This window comes from Copadichromis virginalis, linkage group LG16 (assembly GCF_057382275.1).
Source record: "Copadichromis virginalis isolate Kocher_CV1m ecotype Utaka linkage group LG16, C_Virginalis_male_GT1.1, whole genome shotgun sequence".
NCBI classification, from domain to species: Eukaryota; Metazoa; Chordata; class Actinopteri; order Cichliformes; family Cichlidae; genus Copadichromis; species Copadichromis virginalis.
This window is the reverse complement of record NC_140633.1, coordinates 30,209,802-30,232,070: the sequence shown is the minus strand read 5'-3', so window position 1 is coordinate 30,232,070 and position 22,269 is coordinate 30,209,802. Positions and strand designations below refer to the sequence as shown.

Here is a 22,269-nt window from a genome sequence, read left to right as displayed (position 1 = left end):
GAGAGCTGAAAATCTGTCCACAGAAATGGTCACGCATGAGGACGTTACATAATAAAAATTAAGAGTATTAAGAGAAACTTTTTTTTTAATCTATGTGTGAACCTGCAGATAATGGAAGAAAATAAAGTGGTTTTCTTTTCTCCATGAAAGGATAAGAAGCGAGGTATAATCAGCCTCAGGCTATTTTACATAATAAAGCCAAGACTTAACATTTCTGTGCAAGTATTTTTTTTTAATCATAAAAATCCGTTTTATTTTGAAAGATAGAACAGGAAGTCTTATTTTGAAGCCTCCCTGCCTAATTGGATACTCCTGAGTAAATTGAACGGTCACCAGGCGTCCCTGTTTGTACTTGTTTATTTAGCCAATTCTCGCATTACTGTTTAAAACGATGTCAGAGAAAATGGAGGTTGACCTGACTGGAGTCAAACAAAGTAAAGGCGTGTGGCTTGTGAAGGTTTGTTTCCCTGAAAATGATCAAATCACGACGTCATTTCATCTTCACAGACGTTCACAGGTGTTATCAGTTTATTGGTAACACACAGGCACTTCTTTGAAAAGTGATTTTTTTTTTTAAAATAATTCACCTTACTTAAAGGTGTCGACTTGATCGAAGGATTGAAGCTACAGAACTTTTATTGCGCATTCATGTGGCGTGAGAATAATCGGAAAAACGAGCTTCCGGGTGCGGGTAACTTCACATGAACTTGGAAAAACGTTTTTTGTTGTTGTTGTTGTGTTTTGTTTTTTTAAGAAGTGCTCGTACTTATTGTTTTACGCTAGGTGTTTAAGCGGAATATGTTTGTGTGTTTGTGACCAAGAGAAAAAACAACTGAAGCATTGACTTTGTGCATTCACGTGGTATCGTAGTAATGGGGAGGGAAAAGATTAGCCCACTTGGAAGAATCGGAGCAAGATTTTAAGCTGTCCTTTATCAATATCTAAGTCTAATAAATATTTCTTGCAATACAAGAAGTACAAATAATTGTGACTTGAGAAGAAAATAAAGAGAAAAGGAATGCATATGCTTGATATTCAAAATAAATTAGAGGATGGCTTTGTGACTTATTCCCTTGGTTATTCATTGTTTAATTCCTTAACGGGTGAGCACTTCTCTCACAGATCATCTGAATATAAAATAAAAATTTAAATGACTGCAAATTTCCAGTAATAAAATAAAACATCTGTTTTCTGTAAATGAATCTTAATCCCAAATAACACATCAAAGACATTTTCTCCCTCAGTCCAGAAAGTTTAAGATGAAAACATTCATAAAAATAAGTATAGAAAATGTAAAGATAATGATGTTATACTCAAGAAGTGGTTTCAGCTTTTCGTCAGGTATCTTGGACTCATACCTCTGGGATTACATCAGAAACTGTGTTGTTTTCCAACTTCAAGGCGGCAGCTAATGGTGCTAGCTCCCAGTGCATGTGATACTTATGATTAGAGCCCTTTGATAAGGGGACTAAACTAGCCATTTGATCATCTATCGATATCTGTATTTAAAACAGCAGCAATGGGAGAAACGTCCTTCAACCATGCTATGACCGCCAATGCATAGTTCACCCTAAAGATGCACATCGGGTGTGTTATTGCATTTAACCAGGACAAAAACAAAGTGACAGCAGATTATTTTAATTCATTTTATTTCCCTATACCTACCACCTATAGATCTCAGTCAGTAGGAAAAATATCAGCATATAAATTGGTCAACTAAAATTCAGGTAAACGCAACAGCCAGAAGAGCAACTCCCCCAAACATGAACGCACTCTTCTTATGATGCCTTTAAACTGGTGCATTTCTCTCCAGGTTCCCAAGTATTTATCTCAGCAGTGGGACAAAGCTGCAGAAAAGGGAGAAGTTGGAAAGATTGCCATTGGAAAGTAGGTACCTCAGTGTGGATGTGTCCATATTAGTTTTTAGTGTTAGTGCTGCAGTGATTAGCTGATTGTTCAGCAGCTGTTTTAAAAAGTATTTTTTTAACAAAAATGGCAGTTTTTGAATGTTTATATCATCATCATCATAAACTGAATCTTGGCTGTAGCTGTGGGAAAATTGTAATTATTGACTTATTGAGATTAATGAAATGTTAAATTATTCTGTTTTCTCACAATTCCGACAGGAAGCAAGGCAAAACAGAGGTGAGTCAGCTTTGGATGATTTGGTTTGTTGGTTAAATGTTTGAATAAAACACGCTGGTTTTTAACTACAATGAGATGACCTTTAAAGGCCTTTCCGCCTGTTTTCTTCCTGTTTTTTAGATCAGCAGGAATGGCTTGTTTCTAATGATATACACACCTTCATACTAAATCAAGTTAGTTTCATATTTTTGGACATGGGTATCATTTTTAATATTTAACTTGTGTACCAAATATTTGCACTTATCTTGTGAATTAATGACTTAAAGTGCAGACTCTGGTTTAATTTGAGGGTTTTAGGAATTACACCTTGTATAAGAAAAATTAAAAAATATCACAAAGTTGAAAACAGTTTTCTTGTTGGTGTCAAGTGTTTCAGGCTTCAGGTATTTATCGCCTGTAAAAGGTTTGTCAACAAAGTATTAAAAATAAAGGTTTTATTACCAACGTGTAAAATATTGTGTTTAAAATGACTTTAAAAGTTAATGCAATATTGTTGTTGAGAGTCTGCCCGTCATTTGAGCTGAAACTCGATTGTTTTTTATCTGCTGTGATGGCCTACAGAGCTGGAATGATTAAAATCGTGTCACTGTCCAAATATCCGCAGTCCCACCTATATATTCTATATTTAAAATCAAGATTATATCACAGCTAGCTTTGTGTAATTTTACTCTTTCTTTCTTCTATATTACATCCCATCACTGTCTGCTGCTGCTCTGACCCACCTCCCTCTGATGGATCGATATGATTTCAGTGCATCGTGTTTGACCTCCAGCTTTGTTTCTCAGGTATGTTTCAGCCTCAGTGACGAGCTGATAGCCTTGGATGCTGTGGGGGAGAACGATACATCACTGGAGGTCCCAAAGGATCATCCCTTCACAATGCACCCAGTGGGTGGACAGACCATGGCAGTCTTCAGCCACAGTAACACAGGTCAGTCTAAACCAGCTGTTCCAGCCCTCGTCTCCGTGCTGCTTTCGTGCCGGATCATGAAGCCATCTGGATCATGTTTGGTAGCTGGCTCGAGGGTTCAAACTGAAATAGATAGACAGTGCATGTGATTCCTGCAGGGTGGTGCATAATAAAGTCGAGAAAGATCGGCTTTGATATAAGAGGGAGAAAATATAAAAGTTCTGTTTTATTTAATAATTAAAGAAACTTTTTTTGGTTTTGCTTTCAATACGACCGAATCCTTCCTGCATATTCAGAGCAACAACTAAACAATCGTGATGCTTTTTTGTTTGCAGTGTTCGTAACAGTGCACATAAGGATTCCTGAATCAGCCTACAAGTGTCTTTCCACTTTTAAGAGGTTATTAAGAGAGAGGTGCAGCAGAGGTGGAACAAACGCGTCTTAGTTTTGACCAGGAGATTGACTCTGGGGCCGTTAGACTTCTTTTAAATGAGACCCACTAAGGCCATTTCCAGCTCTGTATTTTTATTCTTGGATTCTATTAAAGTGCTTTGCATAATTCACAGTTTTCAGATTTAACAATGTTATACAACGCCTTGGTGCAGTCCTGTTTTAGCTCTTGTTTTAAGGAGACCCTTGTTTTTCAGGTAGCTTTCTTTTTATTGGCTGCTACTCACAAGCAGAATTGACTTGGCTGGTGAGTTATTACGCACTCATTAGCTGGTTCCAGCTTCCATGGTCACCGTCCCACTGTCTGTATCCACACTTTTCCTGGGGCTAGTTCATCCTGCCCTCCAGTTCTTCTTACAAAAAGCGTCCCACTGTGCTTTTCATATACCACACCCGGCCACAAGCCAGCGAGCTGTGCTTCTTATGCATTTAAAGTTGGAGAATAGATTGAGATTGTTGAGGCTCAAAGACCTCTAGTCATTTACTTTGCCCAGTAAAACAGAAAGACTTGGCTCCAAGGATCCTGAAGGGAATCAGTTGCTTGAGAGATCGATTAGTCTTTCACTTCAAATCAGGTCAGGGGAACAATTTGCACGTCAGGACCACTTTGGATCTTCACCAGAGCCTGGCTTTGCAGAGTTAGGCGAGAATGTAATGTGTATGGAGAATTCACAGCAAGCAAGTAGGCATCGTGCGCACTGCCTCCTGTGAGCTGTACCCAGACAGCAGCTTCATCTAAACCTCAGCTAAAGTGAGACCACCTCTGTGCAGACTTGATTTTATCTGTTATCTGGAGTTCATGTGTGACAACAGCTTAAATTAGGTTTAGTTACAAAAACAACTATGTTATGGTTAGGAGAAGTTTAAAATACAATTTTTTTTTTTTTACTCTGTTAAAATGTTTAGAAAGCTCAATTTTCAAGGTCAATGGGGCGCAGAGTCGTTTTCTGAGGTAGCGTTGTCTGATTAAGAAAAGAGAAGTTGTTGTATAATCAGAAAAACAGGAAAAATGTGGTTTAGATCCAAGGCAGGCATCAGCATTAGAGTAGCTTCCTTGCACACTTGCAATATATTATGCTAATGCTGTGGAATGAGTTCCAGTCAAAGCAACCATAAAAGCCATTTTCTGGTTCCTCTAATTGTAAAGTATTGATCGATCGGAGAATAGAAAGAGAAAAGTCTTTGAGCTGCCATGTTGACGACTAATATAAGGGGGAAGAAAAGCTGGGAATCTACTCAGGATGTGACATTTAAGTAGCCTTCGAGTCTCTTAGGTTTACTTGCACTGATGGAAAGCTGTTTTTGATATATTCTGCACTGATTGCACTGTAAAATTCATGAGGATACTCGGAGAGCGGCTTCTGATTTGTGGAGGACGTTCGCTGCCAGGCACGATGTGTCATACCCCGTCTGAGCCAAAGGGATTTGTCGGGATTTGCATCAGACCAAGGGCTTAAAAATAGCTGCAACTGTATGGTTTGGTGTCTGGGAGTGTGTGAACCATGAATTACAATAGATTAGAGTGTTAATTTTAAAGGGATAACTTTATTTTAACACTTGAACAAGTCGAGTGAATCAAAAGTAAAGAACAATGAACTGGATTTTAATTAACATTTCTAGGCAATACAAAGGGGAATAACTGAAAGTTAAATTATTAGAAAATGGAAAGAAAAGCTCCCTGACGTGGAATAAAATATTTTTTTCTCAGTTCAGTGAAAACTTCCATTTAGTGAAAAGGTAAATAAATGGCAGGGGGTGGGGTGCTCAAATCAGCAAAATGTCAAGAGCAATTCTGCAGCTCCCAGGGTGCCGGTGCTCAGTAACAACGAAATAACTGTTTGTGGTGGTGGTGGTGCTTTTTTTTTTTTGTTTTGTTTTTTTTTTAAACCCCGATAAGGGGGCACGCATTTGGGTGGTGGTGTATTTCGAGCGCTCCCCGGGCGTTACCAGATTAGTTTTGACTGGAGACCAGAAGTCTGTCTAGAGTGGAAGGTGTGAATCCGAATGGAGCAGTGAATACATTTCGTGGGCAGTTTGGAGAGAAAAAGAACATTTTTTTTTTTTTTTTTTTTTGTGGGGTTTTTTTTCCCCAGCAACACGACAGATAAAGCTTTTTTTTTTTTTTTTTTTTTTTTTTTAATATTACATTCTACAGCAAAGAAACAGAACAGAAACACCTCACCGCAAGTAAATTTTAACTTAATCTTTGAAGATATTTTCAGAACACTAATTGGAAAAACAAAGTTTTAATGCTTGGTTACTTTAATGTAGGGTTACTGCAGCTCCTGACCCTTTTCTTTTGGACTTTGAAACCTGAAGTGATACCTGAACATAAATATAACAAAAAAATATTACGGGTGAAAGCCTGAAACTTTTACTGGCTTTTCTCACCATAAAAATGAACCAGGGGACAGATACCTAAAAAATATCTGAGTATTGACTAGATAAAATACAGAGTTGCATATTTGAGTGCACACTAATAAAAAAAGGACAATTTCTGAATGGTTTACAGCTTTATTTATAAAACACACAGCGTACTTTCTTAATCACAAAATTGAAGAAAATATATTGAATTTAACCTTGAGATCCACTTTATAGACAAGCATATTCCCCTGGAGGAGTCTAATAATTCAGGTTAAGATTAAAATGTACTAAGAGGCATTAAAACGCACATATATAACAGTTGTCATATGTACAAATAAATAAATAAAAACCATTAAGCGTAATGAAAAAAGAATTAGTAACTCATTTCATGTGAGTAGCCTTGCAAGGTCTACTTGCCGTGTTCACATACTGCGATTAGGAGCCTGTATTATTGTAGGGTAACAATCCTACAGTAATACAGAGAAAACCCTAACAATTAGATGGCCCTCTCTAGCTACAGTGGGAAAGAAAAACTCCCTTTCAACAGGAAGAAACCTCCAGCAGAACCAGGCTCAGGGGAAGCAGCCATGTATAGAATGGCACAATATTTGGACTTATTTTCAGAAGTTTTATAACTCTTTCCATGGATAAAGACTTACCACATGGTCATTCAACAGAATAATGTAATAAGTAGCTTTTTCAACTATTTATGTCATTAAAAAATTCAGTTTTTACAAGTGGTCCACAGTGTCAAAAGAGAGAGAGGAAAAAGGGTGAATACCATGTGAATTAACAAAAACTATATAGTAGCCTTTAAACTTTTGTTTTATAATTACAGGACAATCTGGGCAATGATGAGATTTACTCGTCCGGCCTGCCTAAGATCAGAATGGGCTGTATGTGGCCCACGATATTTGACATCCCTGATTTGGATGGTCGAGCAGAAAGACCACAATAATCTGAGGTGGAATGACTCCAGAATGAGCTGATGTTGGACTGTGTCACAGAGAAACCAAAGCAGTGCTCCTGCTTTGTGTGACTGACTTGCAAATAGTGACTCAGCCCTGCAGCTTGTATACATGGGTGTCAGTAACAATAGATTTTAAGAGCTGGAGCTGACATGAAGATGGCGGTGTAGCCAAACCATTAGTACCAACACATTCACCGTGTCAAATTTGCAGACATGTTGGTCGTGTATAGTTTGCTGAAAAGGAAGGCAGTGTTCATAGAGTAAATTTACTACACGAGCAGTTCAGTTATAAGAATGGCTCCCACGTAAGCCAGACATGAGCTCATGTGTTTATATTGGTTGATACTAATTTATACTTTAATTAATAGGCTTCAACACCACAAGCACCATTGGGAAATCCAGTCCACGAGTCAAGTTATTTGTGATACTATATTTATGTCTGTCTGTGTAGGGTAAAGGCCTGAATAACAACCAACACAGACATGCTTGTGTGCAGTCTGTTGGCAACAGCAGCCGTTGGTGCTGCGCGGGGACAGAAAGGTGATAAGTTTATTTCAGTTTATAGTTCACCACGAAGAGAAAGAAGTGAAGAAAAACCATTAAAGATCAAGAAAGTTTACATGAGAACTCTGGAAAGTGGATTTTTTAAAATTGTTTTTAACACTCATTAAGCTAGAGGACCAATTACAGCACAGATGCAAATGTTAGTAGCCCTCAGACAAGTTGTTCCAAAAGACTTTAACACTGCCCCCTGGTGTGAGTCTACAGCTATAGTATGTAGAAATGTGAGGATCTAGATATCAAAGTAGCATTGCCACTAATGATGGACACTTTAAAACTTTAAACAGGTTCAAGCCAAAACTTTATTTGTTTTTTTTTACTGCACGTTGACTTCATTTTTTTAGCCAAAGTATTAAAAAAAAAGTTAATTAAAGTAAATCCCTGTTGTTTTAAATCTGAACCAGTCTTTCTTTCAATATAGGAAAATTTCACTTTCAATATTTATTTTCCAGTTCACAGAAACGAATCAATTCCCAAATCCTCCACAACTCATGTTTCCAAAAAACAAATATGTCCTCCAGCATTTGAGAGTATTATGCAACCCTTTTAAATGTTTTAATGGGACCCTGTGTGCCCGTGTAGGAAAGAAAATTCAATTTTGGTAAAGAGATAATAGTTTAGGCCATTAGACTGACGGTGATGCAGCTTTTGTAGTTTTGCCTCTGTGCACCGTCGCTGTGGATTTTAAATCGAACAATAAAAATGCGACTGAAGTGCAGACTTTTAGCTTTAATTCAAGGAGTTTAAATAAAGTGATGCATTAACTGTTTGGCAGCATTTTGACAGATAGTCCTCCATTTCTAGCAGCTTGAAAGCAATTTTTACAAAAGGTTTGTTTGTTTTTTAATACTTGCAGTCATTTTTGCCTGAAGTCTAGAACCTCCTTTGAAATGCTGTACCGTGCCTTTTCTCTTTAGTAACTGAAAGACATGCTGTATTAGGTTGAGATCGAGTAACAAACATGTAGTATATGTTTTTGTTTTTTTTATCTGTTCGAACAGTTTTGCAGCATTTGACTAAATTATTCACATTCTGGGATCTTTTAGGTGTTTCTGTGCTGCGGAGCTGGCAATTGCACTCAGTCCTTTTAAGAATGCACCTGGTTGTTTATTTGGACACTCCTAAAGTCATTCCTCTGTCTCTAGTTTATTAGGTTATTGGTTTATTTTTGGTTTTTCAGCTTGGAGATAGCTTCCTTCACTTGCATTAGCATCTCTTTGAACCTCGTATTGAGAGTTGCCAGCAAACAGCTACAAAATGCAAGTTTAATATTTAGAATCAACCCCAGATGTTTTTTTAAGCTTAAAAAAGAAATGAGGTACCAAGCCTCACTTGGCCATAAAACTGCCTGTCAGTTGTCCAATGACTTTAGAGCATCTGAAAATAATGACTCTGTATAAAAAGAAAAACTCTTTCTTAAACAGTTAATGCCATACTTTTGTTGAAATCCTTTAAATAAAGCTGAAAGTCTCTACTCAGTCACATCTGTAATATTTAAAATCCACTGTGGTTGTGCACAGAGGCAAAATTGCGAAAAATTGTCATGGTTCAAAACCTTTTGGACCTAATTGTGTTTATGAATATTTGCACTATCCCCAAATCACAGAATAATAATTAATATCGACGTTATCAGCCATCTCTGTCTCAGAAAACTATTACCAAACTGTAATGAAAATTAAAATAAAGCGTTGTCCTTATCGAGGTTTATTCTATCACCGCCTTCACGCACTTTAGATGCACCCACACTTGCATGTGCATGTTAATACCTCCTACATGTGATAATGGATATTTCAGTTTCTCTTTTTCAAGGCTTTTTTCTGTTTGTTCAGTCCTTTATTAAAACTAGAAACAGAAACACTTTAATACGTGCTGAAGTGAAAATTTTCAGCAGAAGTTTAGAGTTGTAATTTTTTTTAATAATTTTTTTTATTTTTTAAAGAGAGAAACATTATTGCGTTAGTCTGCAGCAGCAGAAGCAGCAGTGGGTGGGCACAGGTGTCAGAGGATCACCAGGATTATAATCTTATGTTTGTGAATGTGGAAACGGCACAGGAGGTGTTTAAACCTCTTCATTTTTTTCTAGAAGGTGTTGGTGCTCCAGATGGCTGGCCTGACTGCCAGAGTGCACTGGAAACAAGACGTAGGATAATGTCCTCTGAGATGCGGTGGTGTGTAGTCTCTATTTACCTGACCGGCGCTCAGCTCCACCCCCACTCGCCCACAGGAAAGGTGTACTGTATGACACCGGTCTCCCACTCGCTTCCCCACAGTCTCGCACTCCGAAGCGCACACGTACAATTACACAGCAGCTTTCCAGCCGTAACCGTACCTGCGCACGCACGCACGCCTGCACGGGTTTGATCTGCACTTGCACTCTCGCTCTCACACTTTTTGCCTCACCTACTCAAATGTTAACAGATTCTTGACACCTCGGCCAAAGCAGGTTCAGGCTATATTTTGAAATAATGGATTTTCTGTGTGATACATTTGGGAAATTATATAATCAGCCATTGGCATTTAAATTTCCACTATATTACCTTCTCTTGACTCCTTTTAGAGATCGCAGTGGGTTTGAATCCTAGTTAAACTCAATTTAATCAATGTTTGCAGTCATTGTAGATGTCGCATGTTTATAAATTGACCTTTTTTAAGTACAGTTGGTCTGAACTAACTTAAAGGCAGAGACGATGTCATTAATTATATCATGGCTGCAGTTCTAGTCATCACTACTAAAGTGAATTGTAACTGAATTTTATTTTCAGTTACAGTTTTGGCTTCCAAACATTAATAAATCGAGAGAAACTGACTGTTGTGCTTTGTTTTGAAAAAGTTTTCCTGTTTTGTCTTTGAGCGCATCCTTTTCATTTGCTTTGCTTTCAAATTCTCTTTCTACCAGACTGTCGCATGGTGACTTCAGTTCACATTTTATTATTTATTTTTAATTTGAGTTGTAATTAAGGTTTAAGGAAATATGCTCAATTACAAAGCTATGTTTCATCTCTTTAATGAATCCACTGAGAGTAATTTTGTTTAATAAATACATATCATGTTTTTTTTTTTTTCTTTGGTCATAATCAGTCTTACTGCACAGCTGGATTACTGTCAGACCTACACGTGCTGGTATTATTATCCACAGAATGTCATCAGCTATAGATCCTTATATAGAAAAGTCTTTGATCAGACTCAGCTTTGTATATTTACACATCAAGGGACATGAACTTTTTCCTTACCCTCATTGTACTCAGTAGAATAGACAAACAGAAAATAACAAGTATAGCATATTTATATGTATATTTGTATGTGCATTTGTGCAGAGTGGAGATTGGGATAAATTATGGACTAACTGGTTACTATACATGCATGAGGACTGGACAGTGTAGATATGTATGACAAAGCAGAAGTACAGGATGTTGAAATTGCAAGATTTTAAGAAACTAAATACTAAAATGATACCTTTTAGAGTGAGAAAATATCAGAAGCGGCATTATTACTAGTCTTAATTTAATAACAATTTATTCCCTTAAAATCTTGTGATTCAAGTGTACTTACTATTTGCAATCGAGTTTATTTTATTTGGTTGGTTGATTTGGTTGATTTGATCATTTGTTTAGTTTTCAATAGTTTCGATGTCTGACTGCTCCCTTTAGGGATCATCTCTGTGATATATTATCATTATTAACGCATGACGATGGCCAAAAATCAAACTCCAGTCTTCAAACTGGGAACCCTCACACCTGCTGTATGTGGTCCGGCTCAGTTCATGACACACTAACTCTAAACTTGATTTCCAGTTGTGACTGAAGTGACTATTTATCACTGACAAACATCATTATTTTATTTGAATTTTATTGAATTTTATTTTTATTTTATTTGTATTCTTTCACTTATTGTTGCATGTGTGTTGTTGCTGCCTGTGTTTGAGTAATTTCTGTAACTGTGAGACATCTGCTGCTGCCTATCTTGGCCAGGTCTCACTTGAAAAAGAGGTTTTTAATCTCAATGGGATCTTCCTGGTTAAATAAAGGTTAATAAAAAAATTAAAAAAAAATCTATCTAAAAACCTAAAAAAAGGTGTTATTCAGTTGAAGAATTGGAATAACGCTATATAAAACTGTGTGGCAGTGATATGCAAATTACATTGTGACGCAAAAGCGTTTCTTCCATTTAACGTCCCAGAGTTGGCTGGGCCTGCTTGATCCATCTCTGCTTGTAAGGAAATATGTAATTTAGCCAACCACGCAGTGTCTAATCCATATAATCCAAACATTTCAGACTCTGTATAATGCATTCCTCCACCTCTGCTATACAAGTATGCACTGATCCAACAATTGTAAAAGGTTTTTAATTGTGACCATTCATGATTGATACGAGCACAAATGGTGCCTGACATGCCTTTTGTCCTGTAAGGCTGCTAGCTAAATGTTCCTCCATTATTTCCCCTCTCGTTGTTCTGCTTTGTTCCGGCAAAAAGAACCAGGTATTGATTAAGAGGTTGCTAAGCAACAGGCTTAGCTGCCACAGTAGCGTGCAGAAGAGAAAAGAAAAGCCAGATGTAATGTGCTGCTCTGCTACAGTAGAGTCTGTGTGAAGCTTTCACTCCGACTTTGCAGTCCTTGAGTTCTTTGAAACTATTGAAAACCACAGAACAGTCTGTCCTCTTATTATCAGTGTTTACACAGCTACAGGATTCACTTTGAGTTCTTTTATAACTTTGCACACTTGTTGAAACACTCGGGTGTGTAGTCCCTTTTCCTTCTTGTATGTTCTGGTTCGCTTTACAGTCTGTTGAGACTATTAATAATAAAATGTCTTTTCTGAATAGATATTTTATTTTGTAGGATTGACTCTACCACTCTTGTGCGGTGTAATCGTGCAATTCTGAACCCCGTTAGTGTGTTTGAATAAATTTTCTTGTAAAAACATTTTAATGCTAATCTATGCTTTAATGCTCCTAAAACTGATAAAGTTAACTTCTAATAAGCTCACACCTGCATACAACAGTCCTTTACCTGCATTTGTTTATGAAACTAGAGTTGACTCCTCTTGTTTTAAAAAGTTAGAAAATATCTGATCACTTGATTAGATACAGAAAAGTGCAGGTAGCCCAAAGTCAAGAAGATGTGTAGCTCTGAAGGTAACTATTGATCTTTGAGTCCAAACCCTGCACTGCTGACGAGTGAGGAAGTCGATGCAGAGCTTTGCAGATGCTGCTCTTCTTGTGGTTTCCTGCTGTCTCCTGACACTTGAAGGCACCATTAAAAATATGTGGAAGTCAGTAGGGCTGTGCGATATGACCAAAATCTCATATCCCGATATAAGAATTCTATCGTCCCGATAACGATATAAATCACAAAAATGTAACATTTTCTGTGAATCTCGGGCAGCTCGACTTGTGTGAAGTGTTTCCAGCTGCGCGTCCTTTACCCAGAGTCGAGTGTTTTAACCGATGCATGAAACTATACATTTTTAGACATAAGTTGTAACGGCCGCCGTTTTCTTTGTATTTATTACACGGTGTGCTGCGGGGAAAAGCCTGTTCTAACGTTTGAGTCTAAGGTTTATTTTTTAGCACCTGGCGGCTCTTTTTTACTTCTCATCCGTAAATAATCTGCTCTTTCACGTGATTCAGTTTAGTTTGAAAAGTCTCAACAGGATCTTGAGCTTTATTGTGAAAGGTTTATGTGGAACATAAACAAGCGGACACGCGAAGGTGTTACCGTCGCTGTTGCTAATGACAACGCGTAAAAACAGGCGCTTGTCGGTCAGCAGTGTGGTTATATTACATATAAGAGAAAGAGAGAACTTTAATAAATTAACATAGCCACTACAGTGACCATCAGAACGACGAATAAATATTGCCATAAACAGTTTACTTTGCGACACCACGAAACAAACGATAGCGTAAAATGAAACGATAGATGTTTTTATATCGTCATCATATATATATATATATATATATATATCTATATATATCTATATCTCGAACAGCCCTAGAAGTCAGAAACATGGGTTTAAAGGTGTTTGCGATGTTAGCTGTCACATAAGTTATTTGCTTTTCAGAATTTTATTTTCAGAATTCTTTCTTATGTTTTCATTCCCTGTTCGTGCATGCTTACTCTTGCTCAGTGGAGAGGACGGTGCACAAATCATTTACCGTTTTGATTTTTCTTTCTTTTTCTTAGTGATTAACTTTTTGAGCTTTGTTGTGTTTTCTCCTTTTTGGTGGTGATAGCAACCTGTCCGTCTCTTTTAGTTTAATTAATAATTAAAACCCTTAATTTATTGCCAGTTTCGCCTCCTCCTTGCCTAATTTCCTTTCGACATGGATACGTTTGTTAATTTAAAACATTCCCTAGACTTTTAGGGAAAAGTAACAAATGTACACACTGTGTTGTTTGGTTCTTTGACTTCTGTCTTGCTGGTAGATGAAACTGTGAGTGCTGAATATAGAACTCTTCTATAATCGTGGGCAAGGATAAATTCTGAGATGATCTGTTTAGCAAGTAAACAGTGTTTGATTTTTCACCTGCCATGTGTGTTGCCTGCTGTTTTTGGAGAGAGGAAGTTGAAGATGGAGCTGCCTGGCAGGAGGAAAAGCGGAAAACCTAAGAGGAGGTTCATGGAGCTAATGAAGAAGGACATGCGGAGGGTTGGTGTGACAGAGGAGAATGCTAAGGATGGGATGAGATGAAAGCTGATGATTTGCTCTGGCGACCCTTAAAGGGAGCAGCTGAAAGAAGGCGATCTGTGTGGCCTGCTGTCCACTGTATTAAAATAACAGGTTTAATTTTTATCTGAAAAACTAGTTAATGACAATAAACTCGAGTACCAGTCCAAAGCATCAGCACACCTCCACATTTGCGGATCTCTTTGTTGTGGAGCTGTATATTAACACTTTAGATGAACAGCTTTGTACACTCTCAACCAGGTCATCACCTGGAAAGCTTTACAACAGCCATGAAGGAGTTCTCACATATGCTGAGGACTTATTAGCTGTGTTTCACTCACGCCAGCTCATCCCAAACTCTTAGTTGGTTTCGGTTCCTTTTTTTTTTTCTTTTTTTTTTCTTTTTTTTTTTCGGTTAAAGTGATTTTTTTTTTTAGGAGCCAGATCAACTGATGCAGCACTCCACCACAGCCCCTGCAGAGCCCAGAAGTCTGTTTTTAGGCAATGTCCAAACAAATAATAGTCCCCCTAAACACAAAAGTCAATTACGGTGCTACGAAAACACATAGCTTTGTTTGTAGAGACATTGTAACAATGTGTCAATGTCTTTTAGTGTTTAATATTATCCTTACAAAGATTCCACTTACGTTTTATAAAAAGTAATATTTCAGTTCATACAGATATAATCATTCTACCAGACAGGCTGCAGGAGGACATTTAATACACGTGACAGACATGAGTGCCGGTGGCAGCCCTGCCAGTTCTGGTGACTGTCAGTCAAGCTGCACAGGCGCTGGGCTGTGGGCACAGGTCCCAACTTGAGGACGTAGGGCCCTCGTGCTATCTCCATGGAGTCTGTTTCTGACAGTTTGGTCACAAACATGCACATGTGTAGCCCCCTGGAGGTCGTGTCTTCGGGCTCTGACAGTGTTCCTCCTGCTCCTTCTCACACAAAGGAGCAGATGCCAAACGTGCTGCTGGGTTGATGCCCTTCTATGGTCCTGTTCAGCTCTCTCCTCATATTACAGCCTGTCTCCTGTTGTCTCATGGTACCACACTCTTTGAAACTGGGGTACAGAGAAAACCTTATGTCGGCACATATGGGAGTGTTTGTGTTTTTGAAGGAGCTGGAGTAGCTGTGCAGCCTCAATAGGCTGCAGATATCATCTCAGGCTACCAGCAGTAATGAAAAGCAAAACGACAGAAAAATCAGTCTGGAGGAAAAAGGAGAAAGCTATAGTCTGTGGCCACCGCCTGCAAAACAATCAAACCAGGTGAAATGGATTCACAGTGTTTCCTGCCTGGACAGTGATTTCCCTGAAGGTTAACAAACTTTGTTATACCGTAAAGATGGTGTGTTTCCTTTAGTTCAAAGAACAGTACTGTATCAAGCTGTGAAGGCTTCAGACCACAAATGAACGTATTTCTAAAGTCTGTGTGCTTTAGTAATAGATTTATTTATGCTGAAATGATATCAAGTATGTCACAAAGTTTGCTAAACACTGGGAAGAGCTTGAAGCAAAGGAAGCAGTTGCGGTGTATCTGGTTTGTTATATTTTAAGGAGCTTATCTTGAATGTGTCTGTGTTTCGTTGTTGATGAGATGTTATGTCACTGTGTAATTTGTTGTAGTGCGTCATCACAATGCTGAGAACTTTCTGTTGAGAAAGATAACCCAGGAAGAAAAGCAGCTGGCAAAGGTGATTTCAGTGACTTTGAACATGGCACAGGGTGGTGGTTGGTGCCACGCAGGCAGAAACTCCTGATCTGTTGAGATTTTACAAACAACCATCTCTAGAGTTTATACAAAATGGTCTGAAAAAGAGAAAATATCCAGTGAGCTGCAGTTCTCTTGTTGAAAATGAATTGTTAATGCCAGAGGTTAGAGGAGAAGTTGCCAGGCTACTCTGAGCTGATTTGAAGGCTACATGGATTACAGAAGCAGAAGACAGCACAAGGTGCCACTCCTGTGGGCAAGGAACAAGAAACTGAGACTACTGTTTGCATGCACTCACCAGAATTGGACAACAGAAGACAGGAAAAATGTTTCCTGGTCTGATGAGTAGTGTGCTGTGTGAGGGATAGCTTCTTAGCATACTTTGGTACTCTGGTACCAACTGAGCATTGTTTAAACTCAAAGACTCATGTCCATCATTTTATTGCACCTGCTTCCAGCAGAATAACCAGGCATGTCACAGAGCTCAAATCATTTCAAACTGGTAGTCAGATTGTCTCCACTGTCACCAGATCTCAATCCAATAGAGCACATTTAGGATGTGGTATAAAGGGAGATTCACGTCATGGACATAGAGCCGACAACATGTCATGTCAACATGGACCAAAATCTCTGAGGAATGTTTCCAGCACCTTGTTGAATCTGTTTCATGAAGAAAAGGGGGACATACCTAAAATGGTCATCTCAGGCACAGGAGCCTGGCTGTGAGCGCAGGGGTTTCCACCACCTGCTATTCATACCTTCTGTCTGAGAGGGGCAGCCAATCAGAAGAAAGCTGGCTTAAAGGGAGCATAGCTATAAACACGTGTTTTAAATTTTAGGCCACATGTGAACTGAGGGGCTACACAAAATAAAGAAGTATCTTTAATTATCAAGAGAACATTTAAAGAGATGAAATATGGAGCTAGAAATGAGCATAAATCATTTTAAGTGCGAGTGCAGATGGATTCTGGGCAATATTTGTCATTGCTCACACCAACCAAGTCATTCTTGGAGGAACGGACGGAGGAAGGCATTTGAAACTGTGTCTGTAATGGCGATCGTTGCTTTAGGTTTTCTAAATGCCTACTACTGTGATTCCTTATGAGAGCATCTATAAAACCAGGGCCTCCTCCCACTCTGCAGCTCCATATTTAAGATGTGACCCTGTGTGTTGGAGTGCGACAGCTTGATAAAGTCACCATCTGTAGTCTGACTGATAAATACTGATTGGCTTGGCTGTTGTTCCGAACAGGAAGCATGCGTTTACAACAACAATATCAGATCTCCGAGAGAGACAAAAGTGGAAATGTGGGCAGCGATTCAGAGGGCTGTGAGCAGGCTAAATATAAAGCAGAAATTGTCCTGTGTTGTTATTTGAAATCCCTGTTGCACAGTAGCATCACGCTCAAAAGTTCTGGAAGCGCGCAGGCTGCTGGTTGGATCCCGGGCAGACTGTCGTAGGTGTTTTATTGAAGGAGTGCCGGGTGGCTTAGCTTTATAGGTTCATTCCACCAGTGTGGTTTATGAATTGCTGAGGCTTTAGAGAGGAATATCTCTTGACTGGATACCTCTTGAAAAAAAGCATGGCTTTGTAGTTAGATGACACTAACAGCCGATGCTTGGTTATATCTGGCTTCATTCAGAAGCGTTCAGCAGGCTTTCCAGTATGAATTGTTTGTATTCATCTCCAGCTTTCAGCCATCCTCTCGCCATGCTAGAAGTTGTGCACGAATAGTGGAAAGGCTGGGCCGTTTCCTTGGCTGACGTCAAGGAGCAGTCTTTCTGTGTTTTGTTAGGCGAGTCAAGGCTGCGGTAAGCCAGTGGGGAGGCTTCCCAGCTCCCTCCGCCTGCTTTCACTGGGCTCAAACCTCTTGGGCATCCTTGCAGTCAGGGCTGGTTGAAGCTGTCAGCTCTCTCCTTTTGCACTGCTCTCTCGCAGCGCAGAGCATATCTCTGAAAATATAATGTCACAGGTATTGTTGGAAGTAATTTGTTCGCAAGCTGACATTTGTTTTGCTGTGTTTATGTGTCTGGAGACCCTCACTTTCAGCTTTGTGCTTTTATTTCCTCCTTTGTCTCCCTCCTCTCATTTATTCGGGTCACGTTTGGGCTGGTAGCTGCACATCGGGAGCGTAAGAATCCATTGTTACCAATCAACACATACATTTTAAAAGCTCATGCCACCCCACTGCGTAGGAATGAAAAACATATTTAGTGCCTGCTCAATTGCTTGCAAGTTAAGCAGAATCGTGAAAGCACCGCCTCATTTAAATGCACTCAGTGCCTAGTTTATTAGGTACAAATGGTTCAAACTAATGCATCAGTCCTGCAGTAAATCCCTCTGTGATGAAAGTGTTATATTTCTGTTGAAAGTGTTGTAGATTTGCGTTAACTGAATTAATTTTTTTAAATTAAAGAGTGTGGTTTGTGGTGCTCTTTTCAACTTTGTTGAATTATATAGAGAGGTGGTGGTGGGGTTTGCTGTGTTGTTGTTGGGGTTTTTTTTTTTTTAGCCTCTGTGATATAAATGGTTTGGACAGTTTCAGCTAAGTGCACTTGGTGATGGCGTGTGCAATTATGCCTAAAGAACAAATGCATTTGGATTATTTATGTGAAAAACATGTTTATATAAATTACATGTAACCAAGAGGAATGGTGTCATATAGCCAAAACCATAGACTGTATTTAAAAGATGGATGTCATCACCATGATATCACCCACTGGTTTGAAAAGTCCTGTTTTCCTTCTAAAAACAGGAATTCTCATATTGTTTTTAGAAGAAGGTGGAGTGCTAAGTTGTCTGCTCACAGTTGCAGGCTTGTTTAGTAGGATGCACCCACTGTGTATGTTAGAGTTGTGGAAATGGGGGATGACTTTGTGGATCGTTAGTGGTCAGTAACTCGCAATTCAAAGCAATTTTTCATCTTATTTTCCGTTGATGGATTAAATTAATATGATTATAACGGTAATAAATTAAATCTGCCTCATTGCAGTTTTCATGTCTCCTTTTCTGCACATAAATGACACAACACAGACCCACAGCCCAGGTGTGTGTGTGTGTGTGTGTGTGTGTGTGTGTGTGTGTGTGTGTGTGTGTGTGTGTGTGTGTGTGGCAACATGCAGCCATTATCTGTAAATGAGAGCAAGCAGAGGATGTTTCTGACTGCTGATTTGATTTTAAAATTAGTTTAATGTGACGATACTTGGAGGGACGGTCCTTTATCTTGTCCCCTTTTTTTTAAAATTCTTAACTGGATGTTTTTGTTGATTATAATAATAAAAAAAATTGCATTTTAAACCATTTAAAACTTAGAGAAAAACAGACTAGATGAGTCAGTAGAACTATAGGTGTGAGGTAAAAACCTACAGACTCATGTCTCAGACAGTCTGGGCCACAGAATAGTAACAATCAATATAATTCATAAGATCCATCCATCCATCCATTTTCTTCCGCTTATGCGGGGCCGCGTCGCGGGGCAGCAGCCCAAGCAGAGAAGCCCAGACCTCCCTCTCCCTAGCCACCTCCTCTAGCTTATCCGGGGGAACACCAAGGCGTTCCCAGGCCAGCTGAGAGATATAATCTTTCTAGTGTGTCCTGGGTCTGCCCTGGGGCCTCCTACCGGTGGGACATGCCTGGAAAACCTCCCCCAGGAGGCGCCCAGGGGGCATCCTTGTCAGATGCCCGAACCACCTCAACTGGATGTCCCAATTGCCAGTCTTGGTAGCCGGGGATCGGCCTGCCAGGGCCTCCGTTCCTGGCCGCCGCCCGACTCACATTGCACTCGAACCCTACGATGCCTCCTGCGGGTGGTGGGCCTGCAGGAAGATGGGCCCATGTCCCTTTTTCAGGCTGTGCCCGGCTGGGCCCCATGGACTTAGGCCCGGCCACCAGACACTCGCCCTCGGGCACCCTCCCCGGACCTGGCTCCAGGGCGGGGCCCCGGTAACCCTATCCCGGGCAGGGTGAACTGTTCCCTCGATAGTCTTTTCATAGAGGTCTTCTGATGTAATTCATAAGATATTTGCATTAAAAATTCTTTGAACGTGACTCCACAAATCCAATCAAGAGGTCTAGTTTTATGACTGTTCAACTGAAGCAAAGCTACCGGTCCTGTGCGCCTACCTGGCACTCAAAGCAACCTCTAATAATGTATAATTCAAACCCTTAATAAGGTAAAAATGTTATTTTAAATAGAAAGTCAAACTCTTGAGATTAAGAATCTTTGTGAAAGTGTCCTGGGCTCACATTAACCCACAAAGTGGCATTAAACCAGCAGATTTATTTGAAAAAATTAAGGCCCCAAAAGGCTAACCCAAAAGCTGAGTTGAGTTTGACATAGCAATTTTGTTTTTAGAACTGAACACTACCAAACTACCAAAAAGTAGCTCATCTGAGCTTACCCACATGACCAACTCGCACAACTTGCAAGCCTTACAGGTTGTCAATTTCCAACCAAGTAAATCATTAAGTTGACCTTGAAGATTTTAGTTGATTGTTAACATGACCCCACTCTACACCCCTACAAAGTTTTTTGTGCTATCATGTTTACAAACTGAATAACACGCACACAAAAAGCTACAAAAACATAACCTCCTTGGTTTAGGTTGTGAACATAAAGTCATATTCAGTAACGCTTAAACTCACAATTTAACCAGTTCTCTAATCTGAAAAAGGTTTATTTGGGACATATGACATGAGGTTTGTATTTCCACATACTCTTGCAAAAAACATTGGCTTCCTGTTTAGACCCAGAATCAACATCCATCTTTTATATACAGTCTTCTGTTTTTAACATGACTCACTTTTGGAGCCAGCCTCAAGTTTTTTAAACTCTTCCTTGTTCACTGAATTTTTCACCCCCGAGGTTGGTGTTTGGTTAAATTGTATAAAACACTAATAAATATGAGCACTTAATTGTAAATTATCTGATTCAGTTACATATAGGGGATACATGGACGCAGTATGCCATTGTAGCTTTACATCACTGAAATATTGGCAATATGTTTCTATTACCCAGAGCATTAGGACAGGTGGGTGGTTTGTGCCTCTCTGTGCATAAAAAAAGCTACTGCAGAGAATGAAAATCAAAATATGTGGATTAAAATTAAACTTTTTTTTTTTTTTTTTTTTGCACCCTGCAGGTTTCTCAGAAATGCAGATCTCACATTTGTTTTTCCCTGTAGTCACAGTAAGGTGAATCACTGGCTCCCATTCTTCTCAGAGAAGCATGTTTTGTTTTGCCCAAGGTGAAAATATGACAGAGTGAGCCAGCAATTGTTTGGCTAGAGAAATGCCATGTGTGTTCTCGTTTCTGTTTTGCTTCTTGAAATAAAGGTTTATTCAACCATCCCCTGCTGCGCTCCCACACAGCCGACACGTGACACCCTGAATAATGATAGAGGGGCTAAAATGTGATGTTCTGTCGCCAGTAGATACAACGTTCGCCTCTGTCAGTGGGGTGCTGAAAGGCTGGAAAGAGATATATATATATATATATATATATATATATATATATATATATATATATATATATATATATATATATATATATATATATATATATTTTTTTTTTTTTTTAGTAATGCATGCTGGAGGGAAATGTTTTCTGTGAAGTTAGATGCAGAAAATGCTGAGGTTTTGTTACTTTGATGACCCATGCTGCTGTCTACAAAGCCCATCATATTAATGGATTTCTTTTTCTCAACCAGCTTATATTTGGCATGTTGTTTTAAATGCATTTCAGTTTCTCTGGCTCTTTTAGACAAAGTGTTCAAAGCAGCGAAACGGAGAGAGCCTCCATGTCAAAATGATTTCTGATAATTCCCTCTTCTTTTCCCTGTTCTCCAGCTCCAATTTTTTTGCAATCTGTCTTTTTGTATCTGAGCCTGCACTGTGCTTTATTTCAGCCTCTCCATGGCTGCATTTAAAATGAGGAATCCAATTTACTCTAACAGCCCATTTCTGTATTTAACATCCAGAGGCCAAGCTGACCTGCAGCAGTGGCTTTTTAGAGGTGTATTAGAGTCAACGGTTGCCTTTTGTAGAGATCATGCACGCTGACACATGAATAAAAAAGTATCACATTATTGTCAGGGCTGTGTGCGTGAGCTGGTTGGAAACTCTGGCTGACATTGGTGCTTTTTTAAAAAATGTAATTATATCCAGTCGCGGGGTTGTCCACATCAAATATTATCTATGCACGGGTCACGCAAACCATACGTTAGTAATGCTTTCTGTGTGAGATGTCTGAGAAAGAAAAGTAATTTTGTTTTATGTGGGAGGGTTTTACTCAGCGGCGCAGAAACTTGTCGGATTCTGCCTTAAAAAGCTCCTCACCCACCCGCCCGTGTGGATTTCATTAGAGATTTGTTGCTTTTAATTTTCCAAATAAATCCGGTGCTGCGCTCATTGTTCTCAGATTTCTGCCGCTGAGGATGAGCCAGGCGTGGCAGGGATGTCTTAAACCGCTTGACTGCTGCATATTTT

At 39.2% G+C, this 22,269-nt stretch overlaps 1 protein-coding gene across 1 annotated transcript in view; it reads left to right on the top strand.

The window, feature by feature from the left end:
- The first annotated feature begins 310 nt into the window (after positions 1-310).
- LOC146691054 (general transcription factor IIF subunit 2-like) overlaps positions 311-22,269 on the top strand; it is a 64,944-nt gene continuing 42,985 nt past the window's right edge. Inside the window, exons 1-4 of the mRNA XM_085434359.1 lie at positions 311-457; positions 1,814-1,887; positions 2,127-2,145; positions 2,931-3,075. Coding sequence (XP_085290485.1) covers positions 392-457; positions 1,814-1,887; positions 2,127-2,145; positions 2,931-3,075 — 304 coding nt within the window. The 5' untranslated portion in view covers positions 311-391. The remainder of the gene's footprint in view (positions 458-1,813; positions 1,888-2,126; positions 2,146-2,930; positions 3,076-22,269) is intronic.